Here is a 26,478-nt window from a genome sequence, read left to right as displayed (position 1 = left end):
AGAGAAAATGAAACACAGAAACCCCCCAAGTGCTTGTTTGCTGTGTGGAATTGCGATAGATGACTTCATTGTGACAGAATTACCCCAAACCTAGATTTAATCTATACAGTGCACATAATACATTTTTACAACATGACAATGACAAAAGATGGCAAAAGAGACAGCTTGATCCTGAGGATTCACGCGAGCATATGTCTTGGTTTTGGGCTGATCATGAAGGACAGACTGTCTCACCTCAAAGCAATACACATGATTTCATTAGAGTATCACCTCAAGACCTAAAATAAGTGAGAAGTATAAAACATTATGTCTTTTTGAGAATTTTGCATTTGTGTGAGGATTTTGTGAAAAAAGTGTTTTCAGAGTATTTATACATATGACAAAATCTGGTGGGACACACGTTGAATGCAAGATTAATTCATTTTATGTATATGGTGAGACCACATGGACATCTACGACAGCAGTTTCCTCAGGTTAGCGGAAAGTATAAAAATCATATTCTTCAAATAAATATACCATATATTTAGCAAATTCAAGAATAGCTGAAGCATTAAATTGTGAATCAATTACAGACTCAAAGTGATAGAATTTCAAGTAACTTCAGGTTCAGTTTTCTGTGCAATGTTTCTCCCGTCATTTGTCTTAAAACCACCCAAATGGAAACCAATATTCGCAAAAAAATGTTTTTTTTCACCTGACCGAAGTGGGGGCATTTAGGTCCTACATTTTTCATCTACTAGCAGCTGTGCGAGCAGTAAATTTCCAAAATTCCCACAAAGTCCTGCCTCACATACTGTGATTTCTCAGTCCATATTTGGACCGCAGTGTCACACATCTCAATTTATAGTGCATATGACAGGACAAAAAAAATCTTAAATAGCATTATTATGGGAATTAAAATCATATTTTGAGACGATTCAACGATATACAACAATTTGGCAAAGCGCACATGGCGAGAAATGAGTCTTTAAATCTGCCGTTTAGCTCCTCCTGTCATTATAGCGCTCTGGCACCTCCATCTTGGTGATGACGTCAGACAAAGAGCGAGTTCAACGGATTTAGCATTGAGCCCAATGGGAGAGGAAGCGTTTCTTTCCCGGATTGCTAAATAAATTATATGGTCATTCTCGGCGGACAAACCAGCCGACATCGGGCGGCTTCTCACACGCCACAGTCGCAGGCCAATAAAGGCAAGGACGCTCTGCTTCACTGGCAGACGACCGGTGGCTTGTCACACGCCATGGTTGCCGGCCAATGAATGCAAGCACGCCCTGCTTCACTGGCCGACGGTAAGCATCGTCACCCACAAAATCCAAGCCATCTCCTTATTAAAACATGTGCCATGATCCCAGTATTTAACATAATACAAAACATGTAGCTTAGTCACTTCTTCGTCCATCCAATGGTCACTCCATTGTCGGACTTGTTTTGCCAATTCTTCGCAAAGAACAGGATCTTTTGGAAACCCCAAAAGGCTCACACCACTTTTCCTGGTGTAGCAACAAAAGCCTGCTATACATTGGACTGGCGTGACACGAAAAATAAACAAATTCATCTGAAAAATCAGCTTAATCTGCAGTCCTTCTCCATATAATAGTATGGCTGTATAGTGAAGATGATCTCATTCTCTGACGTAACATCCGCCTTCTTCCTCAACTCTAGACTCTGGCTGGAACTCACTCATTTTCAAGGCGCGGTATTCAAAAACTTGAATAATTCTTTGATCACGTCCACACACATCAAAGCGGACCATTGCATTCAGGAGCATAAAATACTGCGTGCCCTTGCATTTTTATGTATGTTAGAAATATCACATCTTGCCTCTGAATCAATGATTTGTTCTTCCCAGTTGTTACGGGACCCTGCACAAAAAAACGTAAATATTTATAATAAAAAAAATAAATAAATAAATACTGCGACTGGCTGTTTACCAGTTCAGGGTGTACCCTGCCTCCTGCACGGTGCTAGCTGGGATAGGCTCAAGAACCCCACGACCCTCGTGAGGATAATTGGCTCAGAAGATGAATGAATGAATGAATGAATGAATGAATGAATGAATGAATGAATGAATGAACATTTATAAAATAATTATAATGGTGGAGCTTCATGTTGAATGTTATTTACATTGGTAGCTGTAAGGCATTTCATTTCAAAGCAGTTCCCGCTCATTGTCAGGCCACAAAAATGTTTACTTTCGTACTCACTTTGCTTTCGTGTTAGCACATGCTTCTTCTTTTTTCATTGACTTCCTATGGCAGCATTACAGTGGCACTTAAGGCCTGGTCTTGGCACTACAACGTTTCTGCTTCTATTTCTCCTATGACTCCATATTAATGGGAAAGATAAAAGAAAAAGGTCATCTCAGTTTCCACCTTAAACTGTAGCAAATAACTGGCCACATTTTCTCATGCTTACCACCACTTTGCAAGCGGGCAACAACTACTTTGACACTCTGAGCTACTGGCTGACTTAGTTACTGAAACACCTCATAATGCTGTCTCAGATCACCCTGCAGCGCTGGCAGGGCTCCAGCTGACAGGCCTGGCCTACTGCTCTAATGACTTACAGATTGGTGCGCTGTAGTATACATGTGTCAAGACAATGCCATGGGCCTATTGCAAAAACAGTAGGAGACTAAGAGAAAGAAAGCCAGCAGCTCCTCCTCATCCTGTCAGCGAGAAGACTGGCCCCTGGATTGTGTCACATCACGCGCACCCCTAACCGACCACAAATGAAGGATGCATAAAGCGCATGCAGTGAATGGGGGGCGTTCAAGGGCCACACAACAACTTAAAGGGCTTTCATCCAGTATACTGAAAAGACATTATCTTTTGACCTGGAGATACCCTCTGTGAGCCAGTACAACAATGGTGTTCAAACAGTAAAGGGGCTAGAGAGAGCGAGATCAAGAACAGTACATAATTTTAAGGGTGGGGGGGAGGGGAATGAGAAACGGGAAATATCTATAAAACACTTCCGTCTTTCAACCAATAAAACATTACCCACTGTAATACCTTTATACACACAACAATTGTTATATTGCAATACCTGATAAAGATGATCTCCACATTGAGTTGAAAGTCCACAAAAGTATGTTAAGTTCCCTTTTCTCAAGGAAGTAAACAACTTCTGCTATGATGCAACCATAAACAGTGTTTTTTTTTTTTTTCTGAGATTGGATGCCAAAGGTGTCCACCATGAAATAAAGCTAGGTGGCTGCTGGCCGACCAATCACTGTGCCAGTGATATGAATAATTCTGCAAATGCTGGCCAATCATGGATCCCAAAGAAATGTAATCTGGGCATCAAATCGGTAGCAAAGACATCATGTTGACATAAAATCTTCAAGCCCAGCTGAATACTGCTTAATCCCCCTACAGGAGGTTGATTCCTTCCCTAGGATCCCTTGCAATGAAATGTAGTTAGCTTGAATGGTGAGCGATGACACAAACTAGCTTTACCCCCCTACTTTGATGCTGGTGGACTATCAGCAAGGGTCCGACAGTGTTGTTCCTAATTACCTATTTCTCCATTCCTGATCCTACGGCGGGCATAATTAGTTACCTGGGGCTGCAATCCAATTTGAAGTGATGACAAGAAAGTGATCCATGAAAAAGTAATAAGTTAAATCCAATTTCAGCCTGCTTCTAATTAAATGCACATGGAACTAATGAGTCAAACCCTACCATTTCGCTGATAATGGTAATTAGCGGGGTGGGAGTTGTTGGCTCTCATCGTTGTGCCACTGTAGGTGTGAAGTGTTAAAGGTAAAAGTGACATGGGTTCTTTTAATTACACATGCCATCCTGTCAATGTAATTGAACGGCTTTTCGACCAGTCAAGTATGTTTTTCTGCACTCCAATACACAACGAAGCTGTTTGTATATCAAGGATGATTAAAGTGCCTCAAGGCGAGAGTGTATAAGGCAGAGGCATCTTTTATCAAGAGGCAGGAAAGGGTTGAGGGGTAGTACGTGTGGGGGCACCCGGTTGGAGCTATGAAAGAGCTATTTAATGTAAATCAAGAGCTCAGTCTCTTGTTTGAATAGCACTACAACTGTGAAGTCACTTTTTCAGATTGTTTGTGTTTACCCAGCTTCATTATTTTTGACTTCAATAAAAGTGAATTGGTAAGTAAATTTCTCAACCTTTTATCTTATCTTAAGGGTTAAAGGTCTCTATGCACATATCCTTGTGCTAATGGGATGAGCACTGAGACGAACAGAGCCTTTTCCATAGATCAGGTGCTTTTATGAGGTTTACTACACAGCCTAATAACTGCCGGATCATGCCTTTTATTAACTAGTGTGGTCCAACGGCGAATCATTATTGAGGGTGTATAATGGAGAATTGTAAATGCAGCACTGGCTTATATTTAAAAGAGGACAGACTACAATCTGAGATGTTGGTCATAAAAAAAGACAAGTCCTCACAACTCATATTCATACTCAATGCTTGAGAAAATTTGTGTGGGACTGGGATTTGTTTAATTAACAGAACATGCAATTCAGCGATAAACACCCTCTGGACATGTGGCATTTGCATTCCTGCAAATTTAACCAAGCAAAACAGAACAATGGACATCAGACAATTTGTGTTGTTAGTAAAGATATTACAGCAAGTCTGTGCTCTATTCACACAAAGTGGGTAAGAGTGGGGTAGGGGTGGCGGGCAACACTCTTTTCAAAAGCTGAATGACAGCTTAGCCACACTCTCTGTATACATTAATAAATTAGAATTCAAATGTTGTCTTTGTCTGCAGAAGATGGCCTAGCACCTTGCTATGTACTAACAACTGGCTTTATTCAGGAACCTGCGATTGTGGTTCTCTATGTTGACCTCTGAAGCACAATTCCCTGCCAGGCTGGGGAAACAATTTGGTTTGATCCCTTTAACTTATTTGAATCCTGACAAATATGCACACACAACCGAAAGGTCATTGCAGTCATATTTCATCTTCTGGAGCAACTCTCAAGACATCTGCACAACAAAAAGCATTTTCACAACCTGACATTAGACCTAGCTGCTACAATGGCTCATTAAAAAGGGCCCCCAATGTGACAGACAAGGTATTAATAATTATATATACATGCACACAAAGAACTGGGCCTCCCTATTAATCATCAAATATGCCCTGAAGTTGTTAGAAATTTCACAATAATACAAACAACTGATTCCCTCGTGTATGTGAAGATACATCACAAACGCAGAATACAGGATTAACCTCAATTTTTTCAAGAAATAGTACCGGAGCAGCAGCAGTACTATTAACCCAGAAGTAATGTACAGTATCCGCCGATGTTATGGAAAACTAACTTCATTGAATAGTTTTTACTTCTAATGTTTGTATTATTCAGTACTCACCTTTTGGTGATACATTTTTGTATTAAAGCAACACTCGGTCACTTTTCAACTCCAGCTGTCCCGACTAGTCGACGATGTCGACGTCATCGATGACGTAAATGCGTAGACGGGCAAAACATACCGTCGAAGGGTAATGACGGGTTAAAAACAAAATACACGCGGATAAGGTTTAGAATGGCGGGTGCTCGCGATGCAATCAGTTGTTACCAGCATCCCCAAGGCAGCCACCGTTATTCTCAATGTGACCGGCATTGTCAGACTGAGCGGAGAGGAAGAAAGTGGCCAAGCGAAATAGGGAGCGTGGTAGGTGAGAGTTGGGAAATTGCGCGGGTAGCGTGGAGTTAATTGGCTGCATCCCCCACGTTTTTGTTTTGGTCAATGAAAGTATCCATAAAAAGCCATCCGACGCCTCTTGGTGTTTTGTTGCACGGCGCCGCCTTCCTAAAGAGGGAATCGGATGAACCGACGACAACAAGCCAAGTGAATCGCCAGTTCATTCCTCATTACGGCGAGGAGTTGAAAACACCACCAATTACCAAGAAGGGCAGAATTGGTAACACGGTGAAAGCGGCATAAAGCCAAAAAAGCGGACCAGAATAGTCAGAACCTGGAATATTTCAAGGATACTATGGAGGGTGCCACTGTGTGTACTCTTTGCTAAACTGAGCTCGCATACCACAATAGCACGTCGGCTATGAACGAACACTTGAAGTGCCGTCACCCAAATGTAATTTTGGAAAACAACAATTTTAATTGAAGTTGCCTTTATGTGCGTGATATCAACGTGCATTTCTATTTAATATAATAATTAATAAATAATATATATTTATAATATAATTATATAATATTTTATTTCATTATTATTAAATCTATTAGGCTAATGGAAGCTCCCATCTGTGGGAAAAAAAATAATATATATATCCTGTATATCCATAATATAATAAAAATATATATGGAAACACAGCATTGGCCTTCTTACTGTAATCCATGAGTGCACTGTTAGTTACTTTATATTTTAAAGTATTATTGTGTATATACATATAGTAGTATACTATAAAATGAATACTATAATTTTTGTTACTATGACTATGTGTGCCTTTCATTCAAAATAATTGTAATATTTTAGTGTGCTCTCTGCTTTATCTATTTTCAGGTTAAAACAAACAAAAGTTGAACAGTTTTTCCCCTCCCCAAAAAACGCGGAATGCACACCAGAAAGAGCATCTGAACTCACACAAAGTATTCTGAAAATGATTGTTCGGGACATTGCAATTCATTTTAACATTTAGAACAATTTATACAATGACATACCACAAAAAAGTAAGAATTGTTTTGACTCCTGTTAAAAAGGTGAAGTCACAGTGTTTCCGTTTACATTTTTTGCACTAGTTAATGCCAGCAGCATTTGACCTCATTGTTTTTGATTTATTATTCATATTTATGTTATTTATTTATACGTTAATAAAGAATTTAGGTATTCCAAAATGTTTTTTGTGAATTAATAAGCTTCAACAAAAATTTCATTATTAAATTAGTTAAAATAAAAAAAACATATTATATATATATATATATATATATATATATATATATATATATATATATATATATATATATATATATTAGGGCTGTCAAAATTATCGCGTTAACGGGCGTTAATTAATTTTTTAAATTAATCACGTTAAAATATTTGACGCAATTAATGCACTAGGCCCGCTCAGACAGATTTAAATGTCAGTACAGTGAAAGGCCAACTTTTTAATTGTGTTTTATGGAGTTTTTCCGCCCTCTGCTGGCGCTTGGGTGTGACTTGCATATGTTATGTGGCGTAATGTTGCCCTCTGCTGGCGATTCAGTGCAGCTGATTATTTGGGTTTCGGCGCGCTTTTCTGGCGTGATTATATGTCGACGCGAACTCACACTAATAGACAGTGCTCTTCAGACCAGCTAACGTCCGCATCCAGTATTCAGTGGCAGTTCTCATAGCCCCATCACACTGTTTGTGTCTAATACATGCATCGCTTGTGAGTTATAGTCCTCCTTTGTTTATATTCATGAGCATTAGATAGTTATTGATGATGTGTATTTGAATTTGTTCACATATATGGTGAAATGCAGTTACATTGTTAGATGCTTGTGAGCTAATTGGCTAGTGCTACTGCTCAAATGGACACGTGTGTGTACATTTTATGTTATTTTGTGATTTATGCAAGTTATTGACACATTGCCTTGTTATTTTCAGTTTTACAAAAATACAAGAAACGTGCTCCTGTCAAAAAGAGATGACTTCAGTAAAGCCCATGCAACTTTGCCACACCGTCTGATTTCTTTTTGGAACTTATGTTCGCTATCTGTCAATTTGTGTACTCACACACATTGAGGACAGAATAGGGCTACTAGTTTATTTTTTGATTGAAAATTTTACAAATTTTATTAAAACGAAAACATTAAGAGGCGTTTTAATATAACATTTCTATAACTTGTACTAATATTCATCTTTTAAGAACTACAAGTCTTTCTATCCATGAATCACTTTAACAGAATGTTAATAATGTTAATGCCATCTTGTTGATTTATTGTTATAATAAACAAATACAGTCCTTATGTACCGTATGTTGAATGTATATCTTATCTTGTCTTATCTTTCCATTCCAACAATAATTTACAGAAAAATATGGCATATTTTATAGATGGTTTGAATTGTGATTAATTGCGATTAATTACGATTAATTAATTTTTAAGCTGTAATTAACTCGATTAAAAATTTTAATCATTTGACAGCCCTAATATATAGATAGATAGATAGATAGATAGATAGATAGATAGATAGATAGATAGATAGATAGATAGATAGATAGATAGATAGATAGATAGATAGATAGATAGATAGATAGATAGATAGATAGATAGATAGATAGATAGATAGATAGATAGATAGGATTAGTCGACTAATCGTAAAAAGGAAGGAACTTTGTCGTTTGGGACAGCCCGATTTTCAACCTTTATAAGATATGTTCATAACATTTGTGATAATATGTCGACTGACAACTAGTTGATTGACACCTCTTCTATATCGTGAGGGGGTCTGTATCGCTTTCACCGGCACTAATTAACTTTGAGGAGGGTAGCAGGAACAACTGCCACACAAATTAAAAAAAAAAAAAAAAAAAAAAAAAAAAAAAAAACCTACAAATGTGCTGACTGCTTTACGGCATACGTCACTTACCCTTTCCCCCTCACCCCATTCATCATAAGGATGAAATATGATGTGAATGCTTTCGCGCCAATTCTGCTACAAAAGAGACAAAGTTTGTCTGAGGAGGAAAAAAAAGTGAGGCTACCCAGATATACAGAATAAACATTGGCCCGGCTGTCACTCAGGGGCATGCCCCCCCTCCCTTCAACATGTTCTGGTGGTGGGAGGGTGTGTGTGTGTGTGTGTGTGGGGGGGGGGGGGTGTCAGCCACACTAAGCCACACGGATGCTAACCTTCATATGCTATTGTATAGCCACAACTGGAATCATTACCTTATTTTTATTCATCCTTCACATAGCCACTGGAAACAGAAATGCTGTTTAATCCATCTGCAGGCGACCGGGAGATTATTGATTGATTGAGGATTTTACAACACTGTGCGGCTGTGCGCTGGTCCTCATAGGAAACACAGCGCTGGTCCTCACGGGAAACGCAGCGTTCCTTAAGGCAAAACACTTTTTGTCCACTGGCATCGCTAAAATCGACCAAAGCTGAAGATTTACCAAGTGTTACTTTTATATGCATAATTAGAAATACTTATTTAAAAAATTTGCCAACTAGGACAACACGGATTGCACCATATAGAAGAAAGAAGTTATGTTTACATTTTGCTTTTAAAAAGCAAAGATAAACACAATCAAATCTAAACTAATCTAAACTGATTGATCATCAAATGTGAAAAGAGCTAATAGGAATAATAAAATATTTTAACATACCTGAAGGTTTTGGTCCTTTTCGTTTCCTTTGGGAGATATGCAGCCACTGTCTTGTTGGAACTGCTGCTGCAGAAGTAACTGCCGAGCTACCTGGAGAGTCTGAAAGAGAAAATAGGTTAAATGATTTTTTTATGAAGCCCAAAAAAAAAAAAGTGTCAAATAGCAATAAGTCCCTAGAGAACACAACTATGCCCACTAACAGAGCATATGCCACAAAAACAATATTCTTTTCTGATAAACAAATAAAAAACTGCAGACAATTGCTGGATACTCTCCCCATGATATTATTTACTGGAGGTAAAGTTCATATAAATAGTGATAAGATGACAAAACACAAACAAAGGGATAGATGGGTTCCATTTACTGCATCTATATTGTCTGATACTTATCAGTCCTTTTGGCTCTCCTTTGGCTCTGCCAAACTCCAATCAAGAAAGCAAATAAACAGCTTTATGACTGCTTCAAATATCTGTTAAAGGACACAGCCTTCTCAGTGGAAAACAAAATATAGTGAAGTCACATGTTTATTGCTCCAGCTACTCCCTTTTCCCTTACGATAAATAATCAAACATGCCATCCAGAGCAAACAAAACTGAGAGTGCTGGGGGGAAAAAAAGACTGTGGTCTTGAAAACGGTCAGTGATACCAAGAAAAGCAAGCGTTGTGTTCCCACAGCGAGCTGGCCAGTCTCACACCTCCACCAGTAAACCATCTGGGTAAATAACCGGCTTCATTCTTTCCGCGATTCTCAGATGATTGCTCCCACAATGAAACAAACAGTCAGGGGCACATCGCTCATCTCATAGATGGAAAATCTATCAGTCCCGCCTTCAATTATTGGAGCAACATTGGGATAAATGTGGCGGTCCAGCATGTAATGTGTCAGAAGACGGTTCCATGTGTACAATCAGCAGGCTGCAAGCTCTGAAAAAGAGTTCTGCTGGAGAGGAAGAAGTGGCGTTAACTTAGTGATGTCTAGCAAAACTTTCCAAAAGAAAAATGTGCACTAAGCATTACATGTCAATGTTAGGAAAAGAGCTGCTTTGCTATATTTTATGAATACAATAAAATATAAAATTCCAATAATTGCTCAAAGTTCCAACACTGATTATGTGCTTTCTTTCAAAGATGTCAACATGTTTTCTTTTCCACTGTAAGTGATGACAAATGCATGTGCATGTGTGGGTTTACAACCAAGGGTGTTGGAACAAAGAGTTGAGTCAACAGGATATGACGGAAAGTTCAGACAGTAATGGATAAAGAAATGCAAGTACATTTCTGGGAAGTCTTGCCATACTATAATCTTTAGAATTGTAGAGTAAGAACAGCTTAGACATTTCTCCAAATTTAAATCATACGACAAATGACTACATTGAAAGTATTAGATTGCTATATGACATGATCTCCGAGTACAGATAGAAATGAAAAAGAAAAAAAAAGGTAATCCCTCTGCCCGCCCCAGGAACATGTCAATTTAGTAAATGTAATTTTGCAGGGAATTAGACTATTAGCCTCATTCTATTCATGTCAACAGTATATGAAATCATTCTCCTAATTATAGCAAGGACAATAATTATGTGATCCCACAATTGAGGGGAAAAAAAAAAAAAAAAAAGAGTCATGACCATTTTAACTTCTGCAAATTAAAATCAAATTGCTGCCTGATAGCACAAGACTAATTCTTGTAGGTTACAACATAATGTGACTTTTTTAAAAGGCAATAAAAAAGAAAAAAAAGTTTCATCTTTATGGGACTTGTGCTTCCATCTTGAGAAATGTTGCTGTTAAGCTTGTATGTTAAAAAGACATTTATTAATGAAGCTAGGCATGTGCCGATTACCGGTTTCAATGTATACTGTAGTATGAAAACATCAAGGTTTCAAAACCACAACAAAAATTCCGTCATACCGTCCTCTAAGGTATTAGCTATTTTTAATGTCCCAAAAATGCATGGAGAAATCCTCGCCTGCAGCTGAAAGGCTCATCCCTTCCCAACCAGTTGTTGCTGAGTGTCAGTGAGTCTGGTGTGCTACACGGTGGCTGGAGGAGGTTAAACTCCTGAACTTTTTCCCCCCATTGAAGAAAACGTAATCGCTAGTATAGGAATACTTTGGCGACATAAAAGTTAAAGACGGCCTCGTCTTAGAGGAGGAGGACCAACCAACATATAAAACATGTCTGCAGAGGGTGGCTGCCATGGAGGCAATACCTCCAATAAGATTTAGCATTTATACAAAATTAAATGTTAGTAAACACTGACATGAATGTTTCCCATCAGGTAAAACAGTTAACTCCAGCATGTTTAGTGTGTCTAGTGGTGGTAATACATGGTGTTTTTTTCTCTCTGGCAACTGTCTTTGTTGAGAGAGGGAGTGTGTGTATAATGTAAACATGATACGAGTCATACACACGTGCTTTTTATGGAAAATTCAATTATTTTTGTTCTGATGGTAATAATGTTGAGCTGTGGCTGTGGGTTTAGGGTCACCTTAAAGGACTGCATCTATTTTCATTTTTATTTAGAATACCTGTATACAGTATATACTGTATATATGTATATATATATATATATATATATATATATATATATATATGGCGGAAAACACTGACAAGACTGAAAAAGCAGTTTCTGCTCTTGCACTCATCTTTAAAAGAAACTGCTGTATTTTAAGCCAAAACAACTGTTGTGTTTGATAGAACAATATGTCTATATGCTGCATAGCAAATTCATGGCATAATTAGCCCCCAAACTATTTTTAATTTGTCCGTTTTACCCTGGAAACCCGTTTACAGACGTCGCGCAACCGCTTTTGTTTCAACCTAGCCATAAAAAAAGTAATCATATTTATTTTTCTAAATGTCTGTCATTTTTAGCTTAGAATCATTAACTGATGTCTAATACTTAGTTTAAAAAAAAAAAAAGACTTGAAAAAATTATTCACTCGCATATTTTAAACTTTAAACAAGTTCCGTCACAATGAAAAAATTAGCGTCTGAAAAATAGTCACGGATATCTACCTCATAACTATCGCTTAATTGTATTTATTTAATTTTTTTTTTGTTACTGTCGCATTTTCCCCAATATTTTAGATGATAAATAATCGATCCAAACAAATAAAAAAAGAGAAAAAAAAACATTTAAAAGGGGAAATATATGAAAATAAAAATCTCAACCAGTCCTTGATGTCTGCGATTTCTGCATCGTGACCCTTGTTATATTATACTGTTTAACCCATAAAGCCCCCCAAAAATTCGGCTGAGCCATTCACAGGTGTGTCTTGACAGTCAGTGATACATGCTACATGGTGTTTTTGGATCGAAAAGAGGTAATTACGCGATATCTCGTTAAAATTGTGGCGTCTTTAATTCTGCTCTCGCGTGCTCTCACCTCCAGTTAGGGCTTTGCTGTTGACAATTTTTTTTTTTTTAAATGCCCAACTTTCCAAAATGTTTCTTCCCCCAGAAAATTAAGATTTTAAGCTTTCCAATTATGTATCACACATATCATACATACAGTGCCTTGCAAAAGTATTCGGCCCCCCTTGAACCTTACAGCCTTTCGCCACATTTCAGGCTTCAAACATAAAGATATAAAATTTTAATTTTTTGTCAAGAATCAACAAGTGGGACACAATCGTGAAGTGGAACAAAATTTTTTGGATAATTTAAACTTTTTTAACAAATACAAAAGTGAAAAGTGGGGCGTGCAATATTATTCGGCCCCCTTGCGTTAATACTTTGTAGCGCCACCTTTTGCTCCAATTACAGCTGCAAGTCGCTTAGGGTATGTTTCTATCAGTTTTGCACATCGAGAGACTGACATTCTTGCTCATTCTTCCTTGCAAAACAGCTCGAGCTCAGTGAGGTTGGATGGAGAGTGTTTGTGAACAGCAGTCTTCAGCTCTTTCCACAGATTCTCGATTGGATTCAGGTCTGGACTTTGACTTGGCCATTCTAACACCTGGATACGTTTATTTTTTAACCATTCCATTGTAGATTTGGCTTTATGTTTTGGATCATTGTCCTGTTGGAAGATAAATCTCCGTCCCAGTCTCAGGTCTTGTGCAGATACCAACAGGTTTTCTTCCAGAATGTTCCTGTATTTGGCTGCATCCATCTTCCCGTCAATTTTAACCATCTTCCCTGTCCCTGCTGAAGAAAAGCAGGCCCAAACCATGATGCTGCCACCACCATGTTTGACAGTGGGGATGGTGTGTTCAGGGTGATGAGCTGTGTTGCTTTTACGCCAAACATATCGTTTTGCATTGTGGCCAAAAAGTTCAATTTTGGTTTCATCTGACCAGAGCACATTCTTCCACATGTTTGGTGTGTCTCCCAGGTGGCTTGTGGCAAACTTTAAACGAGACTTTTTATGGATATCTTTGAGAAATGGCTTTCTTCTTGCCACTCTTCCATAAAGGCCAGATTTGTGCAGTGTACGACTGATTGTTGTCCTATGGACAGACTCTCCCACCTCAGCTGTAGATCTCTGCAGTTCATCCAGAGTGATCATGGGGCTCTTGGCTGCATCTCTGATCAGTTTTCTCCTTGTTTGAGAAGAAAGTTTGGAAGGACGGCCGGGTCTTGGTAGATTTGCAGTGGTCTGATGCTCCTTCCATTTCAATATGATGGCTTGCACAGTGCTCCTTGAGATGTTTAAAGCTTGGGAAATCTTTTTGTATCCAAATCCGGCTTTAAACTTCTCCACAACAGTATCTCGGACCTGCCTGGTGTGTTCCTTGGTTTTCATAATGCTCTCTGCACTTTAAACAGAACCCTGAGACTATCACAGAGCAGGTGCATTTATACGGAGACTTGATTACACACAGGTGGATTCTATTTATCATCATCGGTCATTTAGGACAACATTGGATCATTCAGAGATCCTCACTGAACTTCTGGAGTGAGTTTGCTGCACTGAAGGTAAAGGGGCCGAATAATATTGCACGCCCCACTTTTCAGTTTTTTATTTGTTAAAAAAGTTTAAATTATCCAATAAATGTTGTTCCACTTCACTATTGTGTCCCACTTGTTGTTGATTCTTGACAAAAAAATTAAATTTCATATCTTTATGTTTGAAGCCTGAAATGTGGCGAAAGGTTGCAAGATTCAAGGGGGCCGAATACTTTTGCAAGGCACTGTACATACACACACACACATATATGTGTGTATATATACATATATATATATACAGTGGGGAGAACAAGTATTTGATACACTCACAATGGGTTTTCCCATTGACTGTGTATCAAATACTTGTTCTCCCCACTGCATGTATATATATATGTGTATATATATATATATATATATATATATATATATATATATATATATATATATATATATATATATATATATATATATATATATATATATATATATTATTGATTCTAACTGAACATTATACTGTTATGTTCCCATTTGCTCATATGTTTTGAAAAATAAAAATCCTGTTCATCGATTTTTTTTTTAAAACCCAGATATCTCAAAAGTACATATTTTAGAGCTGTAATTGCAATACCGTGAAACCGTGACATTTTGGCTTAAGGTTATCACACCATCAGAATATCATACCACCACATGCCTAAATGAGCCCTCGTGTTAGCTTGCAATAACTGAATGTGAACTGCCTCTACGGCAGCGCAGTGGATGAGAGATTGGCATATCAGCCATACAATTTTGAGATCAAGGGTTCCAACCCGGGCTCTGGCCTCCCTGTGTGGAGTTTGCCTGTTATCCCCGTGCCACAAACGTGTAAGATAGGCCAACTCTAAGTTCTCCACAGGCGTGAGTGTGAGTGTAGACTATGTGTGCCCTGCGATTGGCTGCCAACCTGTTCAGGGTCTACCCCGCCTCATGCCAAAAACTAGCTAGGACAGGCTCAATCATCCCCGTGACCCCTGTGAGGATCAGCAGTACAGAAGATGAATGAATTGCCTCTACATGTTTACATAGCACTCAGTCCACTATTTCAATGCTCACCCCTCCTTAGGATCTGGAAACTATCTTCTTTTGATTTCCATTCAGAGATACTGGTCACTTGAGACACAACTCCATTCTCAAAATGAATTGCTGACAGCCTTATGACATCTGTCACACCAACAAATTACAGCTCTTTTTGTTGTCTGGACATTCTAATGGGATGATTTAAGCAACAATCTTGGCAACTACAGAAAACAGTTAAGGCAGTTGACCATGCCAGTGAGTTAAACAGGTTCCTCTGACAACTAAACGGGAGAAAAGGCAAATATTGACCAACGCAAACACTTTTACTATTGTCTTATTGTGTTGAGGGCTATTGTTTAATAGGTGAACATGTTAACAGATAAAAGAATGGTTGTAAACCTAACACATGCATTGGAAAAATTACAAAAACAGAACTGAGGCAGTGAATCCTGCAGGGCTTTTGATTAGAAAACAACCTGCAGCACATGAAAAGCTTAATCAGCTATACAGATTTAGCATTTGTCATATGGATTTATCTTTTATTGGACCATTTTATACAATACGTAATAAAATATTATTCACATAAACTTTTCACACCATATTAGTGAATTAAGAGAGGAGCATCTCTTTTGTCCCTGAGGCCATCAAGCTGTGATAAGAGAACTGCTAAGTACTGGATGTCTTTATGTGCTGTCTGCACATGTGGATTATTTACAGGCTTTGGGGTTTCCTGCTGCTAAAGCCAGCTCTGGGTGTCTTACAAATCCCAGCTCAGAGCATTGCCACACAGTCATGTTGTTTCGCAGCTGGATTCATCACATCACCCCCTCCCACAAAAAAACAACAAAAAGCGGACCGGCTTCTCTGTGCACAAACAACAACAATCAAAAAATCTACCAAAAGCCAGAGGGCGTATATTTCATTGGAATCATTACATTTACTTTAACCGTGATATACTGAACGGCATTTCTGCTTAATACAAAACAGAACAAAGATTAAAGAATCTAGTGTATAGATGAACTAAATTCGAAAGAAAACTGTTCGTGCGAGTATTTTAACTCATTGGTTGCCATTACAGCCCCAATCATTCTGACAGTGATATTTTCACACTGATATCTCGCCAACGTCCAATCAGAGTGAACGTTCACATTTAAATATCAATTATTTAAATCAGCTATGTATTAATGAGAAACAATGTTTGCAGAGGCCAGCAACAATGCACTCCAGGCATTTCCAACAAAGTTTGTGTGTGATTAAAAAAGTGATTACAAATCAAAGATATATATTTTTTAGAAGCTATTTTAAAAAATGAATACATAAATAAAATAAAAAAGTTACGATAAGTCACCTCAAAGGTATTTAATATAGTCCTTCCTTTTCTGGGCTGTACTGAAGCGATCTCTTGAGTTCTACAACTGTCTGTCTCCTACCACTACAGGTGGTGGAGACCTTGAACGTAAAATGATTTGAAGCAGATTGCTCCTAATTGCTAGACGATGTGCAAGCAGGTGTAACTGGATCCCTGTGGCCACAGAGAAAGTAAGGGATGGAATGAGATGTGCACGTTTTCATAGTTGTGTGGGAATGGGTGGTGCTGTGTGCTCTTCAGTGTATTTACTTAACAGACACGTATCGCAAGACATTATTAGGCAAGGGATGGCAGCTCAGAGACAGTCAGCAACAACACGACTAATAGGTTAGCCCTTAATGTAGTCCGTCTCACAAGATATCAGGCCCTCTGGTTTCCGTCTGTGGCCTCTGTGGGGTTTCGGCAGCACGGGCCTAAATGTCAAGGTTATGTGTTTGACTTTGCGGCTGATCGTGATTCTGCACTCACCTGACATTCTTCACTTCTGTTATTTCCTTTCAAAGACAAGAATATCTGCTCCTCAGTGGTACTTTAAGTCATGAAGTCCAGCCCATATTGAACATGCTCAGATGCACAACTTGCTCACATGAGGCTTTTTCTAGCAGATTGCAAGCAGTCAAATCCAAACAAATACTACTTTTGCCTGGCCGAATATTTAATCTCTTCTTCTTCGCTACCGCATCGTTTTGCGTTCCTATTGTAGAGCAGGGATGTGTCAAAATATCCAAATGCTGATATATCGTGATACTTTGTATCCCAAAAGGTCATCGATATCCTCCAGCCAAGAATCGAGATATCGTTTTAAAAAGGTGTCAATGTCTAAAAAAAATAAATAAATACAGTGTTTTTCGGAGTATAAGTCGCACCTGAGTATAAGTCGCATTTTGGGGGACATTTAATTTTAAATAAAAGATAAAATCCAACACATAGAACAGATATGTCATCTTGAATGGCAATTCAAAATAAAAATACAATAAAGAACAACATGCTGAATAAGTGTACAGTATGATAATGTTACATGATGCATAAACAACGAAATGCGTACGTGGCCGGTATTCAGATAACTATAGCATAAAGAACCATGCTAACAAGTTTACAAAACCATCAGTGTCACTCCAAAACACCAAAATAACACGTGAAATGATACTATAATGTGTTAATAATTTCACAAATAAGTCGCTCCAGGGTATAAGTCGCACCCCCAGCCAAACTATGAAAAAAACTGCAACCTATAGTCCGAAAAATACGGTAAATAAAATAAAAAGGAAGCAACAAGTTGCTACCAAAATTTTCCACCATAATAGTGTCTCAGTTAACTCTAAGGCTGCATTGACGGTGCTCAACACCCAATCAATTTAGACTGGGAACGTTCGTTCATTCAAAACCAGAGCATTCACAGTCATTCTGTCCGATTTTCAGGGCATTTACAGGTCAATTGATGTTCATTTTAGGGTATTCACGGGTCATTTCCTGTTGAGTTTGAGTCACTGCCTATTCATTTGGGTGATTCCCAGGTCATTTCCTGTTCTGTAACGCAAAATAAACAGGAAGTGACCCATAAAATACCCCAAAATCAACAGGAAGTAACTGAAAATCAACAGGTAAATTACCTTAAATGGCCCAAAATTACCTTATCGCATGGCGTTGGCTGCCACTGATGGCCATAGACGTTCGTTCATTCGCTGCCATCCTTCTCACTTCAAATGGATTGGACGTCTACTAGTGATAAACTAATTCCAATTCACAGCAGAAGCTTGTTTTTCCTGTTTATTAGTTAATTGTAGAATATCCTAGAATTATTTCCTGAGCAATGTATCGATAATCGTTGTATCGCCATATTGTCAGATCATCGTTATCGTGAGCTTTGTACCGCAAATTTTATCGTAAGGTACCAAGAGGTTCCCACTCCTATTAGAGTATAACAAAATTTTAAGAATAAAATCTATCGCGTGTGTAAGTATTTAAATCCTCATGATTTTTTTTTAACTTGATCTAATCAGTTCTGAGATGTTCCTTTTCTTAGTAGATTAAGTTTCACTTCTCATATGAGCAGGCATCAGTTCATGCAACAAAGTTAGGTATGATAGCGTCTGAAAAGGGAATAATACAAGTCACATCAATGATTACGAAGAACTGGACATCCTTTCAAAATTGATTAAAAGCTGAAAAGGGAACAGGTCGCAGAGGTTGCTGCGCGGTCACAGCAACATTGACTGAGCTACAGGAATTTATTGTCAAAGAAGGGTGGTTACTTCGTTTTTCAAAGGTCTGAGTGTCAAACTCAAACGCTAAACACAACTGTCCGGGAACAGAGATCTTATTATGACTTTACAACCAACAAGTTTCAAATTGAAATGTCTACTTTTTGGCTTCAAATGAATTGAAATTGCATCCATATAAGAGCAATGGAGTATAAATTAGAGCTGCATCTATCGAATATTTTAGTAATCGAGTAATCGACTGAAAATCCCATTGATTAATCGAGTAATCGGATAAAACATATATTTTTTTTTAAGGTAAAAAGCAATTATAAATATACATGAGAAAACAAGACATTTCATCTAATATTGAACCATTTTCAGTCAATCATTGTCTTTATTTTTAATGGACGTTGTTGAAAACAGCCAACAATTGCCTCTCAGATGTGACTAGAATAAAAAAAAAGACCAATTCACTGCTTTCACCCGAAAAATTTTTAGATCTTATAAAATATATATATATTTCTTACCTAAAAATGCCATTACGCTTGATAACACACATCACTTAAAAGTTAGGTGTTTTTCTCCACGTGGTTTAATTGAATTTCAATTTGTGTCAAGCCATTTTTAAGTTCTAGTTAAGTTTTAAGTTAGTCTAAACTGTAAGTCCTGATAGGATTTTGAGTTTTTGCAGTGTTCAAAATAAATGTATTGTAACATGTCAGGTTATAATATGGCGGGGATATTTGCATGCGTTCCTGAATGCACCGCGTGAGGGAGGTGCAGGAGAGCAAGAGACGTGCCTTTCTGTTGTTGTTGTCGTTTCACAAGATCCCAAAAAATAAATAATTGCAACCTAACGAAGCGGGTGACTCTTTGTCAACGTTACAGTATGATACCTGCTGTATTGGAGCACATTAGGGACCAGTGCTACTGGGTGTTTTATCCAGCAATGGCTACTGAGCTAAAATTGACAGTTAGCTTTATCATATTTTCATTTTACACCCTCATCACTCTACAACGCTATGTTTTCACAGATTAAATAAAACCTGTATGTAAGACATGTTAGCCACGCGCAGGGCTAACGTTACGTGAGCGAGTAACGTTAATCTTATTTATTAGCGCTGTGAAGTGTACTGCTTTAAGATGGCGGCTGTTTACTAACACCGCTGACGCTGTCATTTCGCATCTAGTTCAACATGTGATATCTATGAGACTTATTAGATGCTACCTGCTACCGCCGTTGCATCATGCGGGCTAGTTTTTAGCAACGTCGGCGTAGTTTGTAGCGGCTGTCGGCTGCAGAAAGGTATTTGATATTTTTTTATTGCTTCCACTTCTACGCACGTGACATCAGCGCGTTGTCCCGCATTAAAAGTAGTCCGGGCAAAACGTGATGCTTAGAGCTGGCAAAATTAAACGATTCCTCGAGGTGAATAAAATTACTCGGATCAGTTTTTAAACTCGAGTTACTCGAGTTGCTCGAGTATTCGTTTCAGCTCTAGTATAAATACATAAATTATTTACCGTATTGGCCCGAATATAAGACGGTGTTTTTTGCAATGAAATAAGATTAAAAAAGTGGGGGTCTTCTTATATTCACGGTCTAGACGTTATACCCATCACGACAGTAGATGGCGCCAGATATCATTGAAGCGATGTTCTGTCATGACATATCTCAGCTACTCTCAAGTTTAACCAGTTTGCACTATTTTATTGCAATGTTTTTTCTTATTCAGATTTGTTTTCAGACTACAGTAACAATTAGACTTCACTTTGATGGTTAATGTAGTTATTGCAATTTTGTTGTTTTATCACAAGAGATTGGTCTGTTTACATTTCAAAAACCAGAAACCATTCATTTACGAACGAGTGATTGCACTTTAGTTTACATATTTAAATGTTCAGATATTAAGATTTGAATGAGGCAAAATAACATGCTTTTTCTCTCAAATATATTGTTATAATCATTTGTTTCAGATGCACTGTAATTACGTTCTGTATAAAAAATAATTTGGTGTTCAAAAAGTTTGTTTTTTTTCCCCCAAACTTGAGTCTTGAAAAAGAGGGGGTCGTCTTATAATCACGGCCGTTTTATATTCGGGCCAATACAGTAATTAAAAAGTGAGCGTTTAGTTCTCACACTTTTAGTCTGCCCAAGCACTAAGGGCCCGTCTACATGGTGACGCTCTGACCAAAACAACAGAAAACAACCTATTACAGGTTTGCGTGCACACGACAATGATCTCTGTTCGAATGATGCCACAATTCTGCATGGAAACGAAGTATTATTCTTGCAATGCAGTAGGGGGTAGTGCAGTTTAACAACGATACAGCTGGTACACACACTTCCTTGACAACATTCTCCTCAGCTCAGGTCACTTGTGCAGTAGGGGTGTGCCATCTTAGGCACCCCACGATTCGATTCGATTCAGGGTGCTACGATCCGAATATTAAACGATGATCGCGGTATTGACAATGTTTGCGGTTATCGCGATTATCGATGAATTGTACATTACTACTTAATACAGTAGCCAAACAAATTTATGTCTATTACTTATTTAAAATATCCTAATGATTCAACAGGAATGATGGAAACATGCCCATACAACTAAAAGCTGCCCTTAAGCTGCTTTATTTATTTATTTATTTTTTACAAGAACGTGCAAAAACTAGGGCTGTCAAACGATCAAAATTTTTAATCGAGTTAATCACAGCTTAAAAATTAATCGTAATTAATCGCAATTCAAACCATCTCTAAAATATGCCATATTTTTCTGTAAATTATTGTTGGAATGGAAAGATAAGACACAAGGCGGATATATACATACAACATACTGTACATAAGTACTGTATTTGTTTATTGAAACAATAAATCCACAAATGGCATTATAGTGCCTTGCAAAAGTATTCGGCCCCCTTGAATCTTGCAACCTTTCGCCACATTTCAGGCTTCAAACACAAAGATATGAAATTTAATTTTTTTGTCAAGAATCAACAACAAGTGGGACACAATCGTGAAGTGGAACAACATTTATTGGATAATTTAAATTTTTTTAACAAATAAAAAACTGAAAAGTGGGGCGTGCAATGTTATTCGGCCCCTTTACTTTCAGTGCAGCAAACTCACTCCAGAAGTTCAGTGAGGATCTCTGAATGATCCAATGTTGTCCTAAATGACCGATGATGATAAATAGAATCCACCTGTGTGTAATCAAGTCTCTGTATAAATGCACCTGCTCTGTGATAGTCTCAGGGTTCTGTTTAAAGTGCAGAGAGCATTATGAAAACCAAGGAACACACCAGGCAGGTCCGAGATACTGTTGTGGAGAAGTTTAAAGCTGGATTTGGATACAAAAAGATTTCCCAAGCTTTAAACATCTCAAAGAGCACTGTGCAAGCCATCATATTGAAATGGAAGGAGCATCAGACCACTGCAAATCTACCAAGACCCGGCCGTCCTTCCAAACTTTCTCTCAAACAAGGAGAAAACTGATCAGAGATGCAGCCAAGAGGCCCATGATCACTCTGGATGAACTGCAGAGATCTACAGCTGAGGTGGGAGAGTCTGTCCATAGGACAACAATCAGTCATACACTGCACAAATCTGGCCTTTATGGAAGAGTGGCAAGAAGAAAGCCATTTCTCAAAGATATCCATAAAAAGTCTCGTTTAAAGTTTGCCACAAGCCACCTGGGAGACACACCAAACATGTGGAAGAAGGTGCTCTGGTCAGATGAAACCAAAATTGAACTTTTTGGCCACAATGCAAAATGATATGTTTGGCGTAAAAGCAACACAGCTCATCACCCTGAACACACCAACCCCACTGTCAAACATGGTGGTGGCAGCATCATGGTTTGGGCCTGCTTTTCTTCAGCAGGGACAGGGAAGATGGTTAAAATTGACGGGAAGATGGATGCAGCCAAATACAGGAACATTCTGGAAGAAAACCTGTTGGTATCTCCACAAGACCTGAGACTGGGACAGAGATTTATCTTCCAACAGGACAATGATCCAAAACATAAAGCCAAATCTACAATGGAATGGTTCAAAAATAAACGTATCCAGGTGTTAGAATGGGCAAGTCAAAGTCCAGACCTGAATCCAATCGAGAATCTGTGGAAAGAGCTGAAGACTGCTGTTCACAAACACTCTCCAACCAACCTCACTGAGCTCGAGCTGTTTTGCAAGGAAGAATGGGCAAGAATGTCAGTCTCTCGATGTGCAAAACTGATAGAAACATACCCTAAGCGACTTGCAGCTGTAATTGGAGCAAAAGGTGGAGCTACAAAGTATTAACGCAAGGGGGCCGAATAATATTGCACGCCCCAATCTTCAGTTTTTTATTTGTTAAAAAAGTTTAAATTATCCAATAAATTTTGTTCCACTTCACGATTGTGTCCCACTTGTTGTTGATTCTTGACAAAAAAATTAAAATTTTATATCTTTATGTTTGAAGCCTGAAATGTGACGAAAGGTTGCAAGGTTCAAGGGGGCCGAATACTTTTGCAAGGCACTGTATAAACATTCTTTCTGTTAAAGTGATCCACGGATGGAAAGACTTGTAGTTCTTAAAAGATAAATGTTATAGTTACAAGTTATAGTAATTTTATATTAAAACCCCGCTTCATGTTTTCGTTTTAATAAAATTTGTAAAATTTTCAATCAAAAGTAAAGTTAATATAATAATAATAAGAATAAAGTGACCAAAGTCTGAGTAAGTTTTACGTGTATTTTGCATAGCTATTTTGATATGGAATGCCAGTTCATTTTGCATTGTTGTTTAACTGTGAGAATAGGGCCTCATTAGAGTGAAGTGCTTTTCTTTTTGTGAACATTATTTTTTTGAGAGAGATAGGAATATTATTTTTCTTGTGCTTTCACTAAACAATACTTATGTTTGTTGTGAAGGAGTTGCCGAAGCTTATGCCAATAAACGGCACGGTCCAAAGAACGCCTGTGTCCACTCGCCTTTATAAAATATATATCTCTGTACATATCTTACCCAAAATACGACAAGATACACATAATTGCCACTAAAAGAAAGAAAACTTACCGAAATATGTGTGGAGCACAAATAGCAATTTGCATTGCATTGTGCATACAGCATAAACATCTCAAAACTACTAATTCTCCCACGTTTAGAGGAAATAACATTTGTATGGAACGGCGCTGCCCCCAAGCGGCCGGTAGCATTCTCTTCACTCTTAATGTCCATAAACGGCCTCATTGTAATCTGTTTGAGGCAATGTGCGAGCGGGTCATTCAGTGCATGCTTTAATTGCGTCAAATATTTTAACGTGATTAATTTTAAAAATTAATGAACGCCCGTTAACGCGATAATTTTGACAGCCCTAGCAAAAACATTAACCATTTTAAAGGGAGTACTTATTTCTCTCAACAATACAATACCATTTACACAGGTGGAATGAATTCCACATTTTCTGGAAACAAAGCATCTTTAGAAATAAGACTTTTAACCAATATACTTTGTTTTCACAAAATTCTGTACTATTTCGCACATTTGTAGTGTTACCGCTGTACTTAATTCTGGTTTTACATGTTCTGCATATGAAATACACGTTAGCGAATTAGCTAATTAGCTTAGCGCTCAGCGCTAACTATTAAGATCTCAAAAACAACAACAATAAAGGCTAAACAGTACAAGAGGGTTCGTGTACTCACCTCATTTAGATGCACACGGGTCTTAGCAACACTCTCAGGACATTTTTCAATTGAAATGCCTTAAAACTACTGCTGGATATCTAAATGACAAGGAGCAACGAACTCTCTCTCTTCCCCTCTTGCTCTAAGAAAACAACTTATGCACAAAAGCGCGACCACCCGGTTGCTTCTGTTTCTGCCTCTCTCATACATAAATTTATTTTCCAGTCTTTTAAAAAGGAGTAAGTCTCTCTCTCAGTAACAAGCAGCATCCATCATAATGTGCGCGTGCCTGTTAACTGTGCCCGGCGGCAGACTGTCTTGAATTTCGTTCTGCTACGAGAGACTGCCATAAAGTTATGAGGGAAAAACATCATCACGTGACGAATCGCGATGCATGTAATAATTGATTTTTTGGAACTCCTCTAGTGTGCAGAGAACCAAACTTGTTTTTCAATATTTCTTGCAGCAAAATGGTCATGGCAGCCAGGTGTTTTTTTTTTTTTTTTTTTTTTTTCTGGATAGACAGACGGAAAGGAACAACTGTTACTTCGTGTGACACTGTACTACAAAATTTGTGTAAGAAATTTCAAAACTACGCAACCAAATGTTGCAGTAAGCAGGGAGGGAAAGAGGGAGCCACATTAGCAGTGACTGCGCATGCCAAAATGATGTGCGGCGTGTGGTGATGTATTCGAAGCAAGAAAGCCCGGCGCGTTTTTCCTTTACATGGCATCGGGGCAATTCCTGCAACTAAATTGTTCCACTTTGCGTTGCATTTGCGCTGTCACCGTGTTCAGGCGAGGCAATCCGCAACGCAATCGTTGCAGATTGATGTCGCTAAGGCACCGTGTAAAATGGCCCTATGTGTTAGCTAAACTGTAGCATGTCATGCAAACTTGTCTTAAGGGGGAGGGGAGGCAAGGGAGGGGAAGTGGGCCACGGAGGAGGGGAGCATTGCAGCACACGTAAGAGCAGAGGAGGAATTCGGGGAAAAAGGCGGAGGTAGTTGCCACCCAGCATTTCAGCTGCTGGCAACGGCAGACAGGAGACATTTGACGATTTTTCAAACATAAGTGAATGGTCCAGTAAACCTCTCCGACTGCGTTTTTACCTTGGAAATATAGCACATAAGATGATTGAAAGGTCATAAAAGTTTTTACACACCTCCTTTATAACAAGTACAATACAGGCTAGTGGGTAAAAAATATGAGGGACTTGGAAAAAGGACTGAGGTTGCAGCATATAAGGTAATTTAGGCATGGGGGCAAATAATAGTAGTGAAGAAGGGAGAGAAAACAGCATCCAACAAGGCAGTTCAGCCGGGTGGAGCCTGGTACTTGCGAGGTCACCCTTGCACCCCTCGCTTACCCAGTGAGGTCAGCCCAGTTATGCAGGCCTGACAGCTTCCGTTTGCTGTGTATTTTGCATTTGTTTGGATTCCCTAGCTTGCTTAGCCAGCAGCTTAACAACAGATGGCTAAAGAAGGCCTCTATTCAGAGTGGTATGCATGCGAAAATCACACGAAGGAAAGTACACAAACTGCAGACAAAACACACAGATGCACCAAAAAGGCAGCATATGCAAATTACATGGATTGTTGGAGTCGATCAGGCAGCAAATACGAGAACAGTAAATAAGCTTTTCCATGCTTCATCAGTAACTTTTTGTTGCCAATTAAAAGAAGCACACCAAACGGTGATGAGCCACTTCAAGAGACACATGGAAGTGCACACACGGATGGTGTTGTCTGATTATGCCAAACAAAGAGGATGATTCAATCACTGAGCAGATCTCACTAAAAGCATTTTCTTCTTTCGCTTGTCATTATTAAATAGCTACCGTGTTTATTACAACGTCAGTGCGGCGTAAACTCATAAACACACTCCCAGAGTACATGAGCAACTATCAACTATATATTGTTTCTCTCATGAGTCGCTCTTCCGCCTCAATTACGCCTTTCAA

At 38.5% G+C, this 26,478-nt stretch overlaps 1 protein-coding gene across 11 annotated transcripts in view; it reads right to left on the bottom strand.

Annotated features, from left to right (window-relative positions):
- foxp1b (forkhead box P1b) overlaps positions 1-26,478 on the bottom strand; it is a 251,941-nt gene that overhangs the window by 72,788 nt on the left and 152,675 nt on the right. For 10 of the 11 annotated variants that reach the window (XR_009064346.1, XM_057845264.1, XM_057845258.1 and 7 more), the window contains exon 5: positions 9,334-9,432. The exons of the other annotated variant lie outside the window; for it this stretch is intronic. Coding sequence is in view for 9 of the 10 variants with exons in the window: in XM_057845264.1 (XP_057701247.1) it covers positions 9,334-9,432 (99 nt within the window). In the remaining variant the exon portion in view is untranslated. The remainder of the gene's footprint in view (positions 1-9,333; positions 9,433-26,478) is intronic. 11 annotated transcript variants of the gene reach the window in all.

The sequence above is a fragment of the Corythoichthys intestinalis genome, chromosome 9 (assembly GCF_030265065.1).
Source record: "Corythoichthys intestinalis isolate RoL2023-P3 chromosome 9, ASM3026506v1, whole genome shotgun sequence".
Classification (NCBI taxonomy): Eukaryota; Metazoa; Chordata; class Actinopteri; order Syngnathiformes; family Syngnathidae; genus Corythoichthys; species Corythoichthys intestinalis.
The sequence above is the reverse complement of the archived record's forward strand: the minus strand, read 5'-3'. Positions and strand labels throughout refer to the sequence as shown.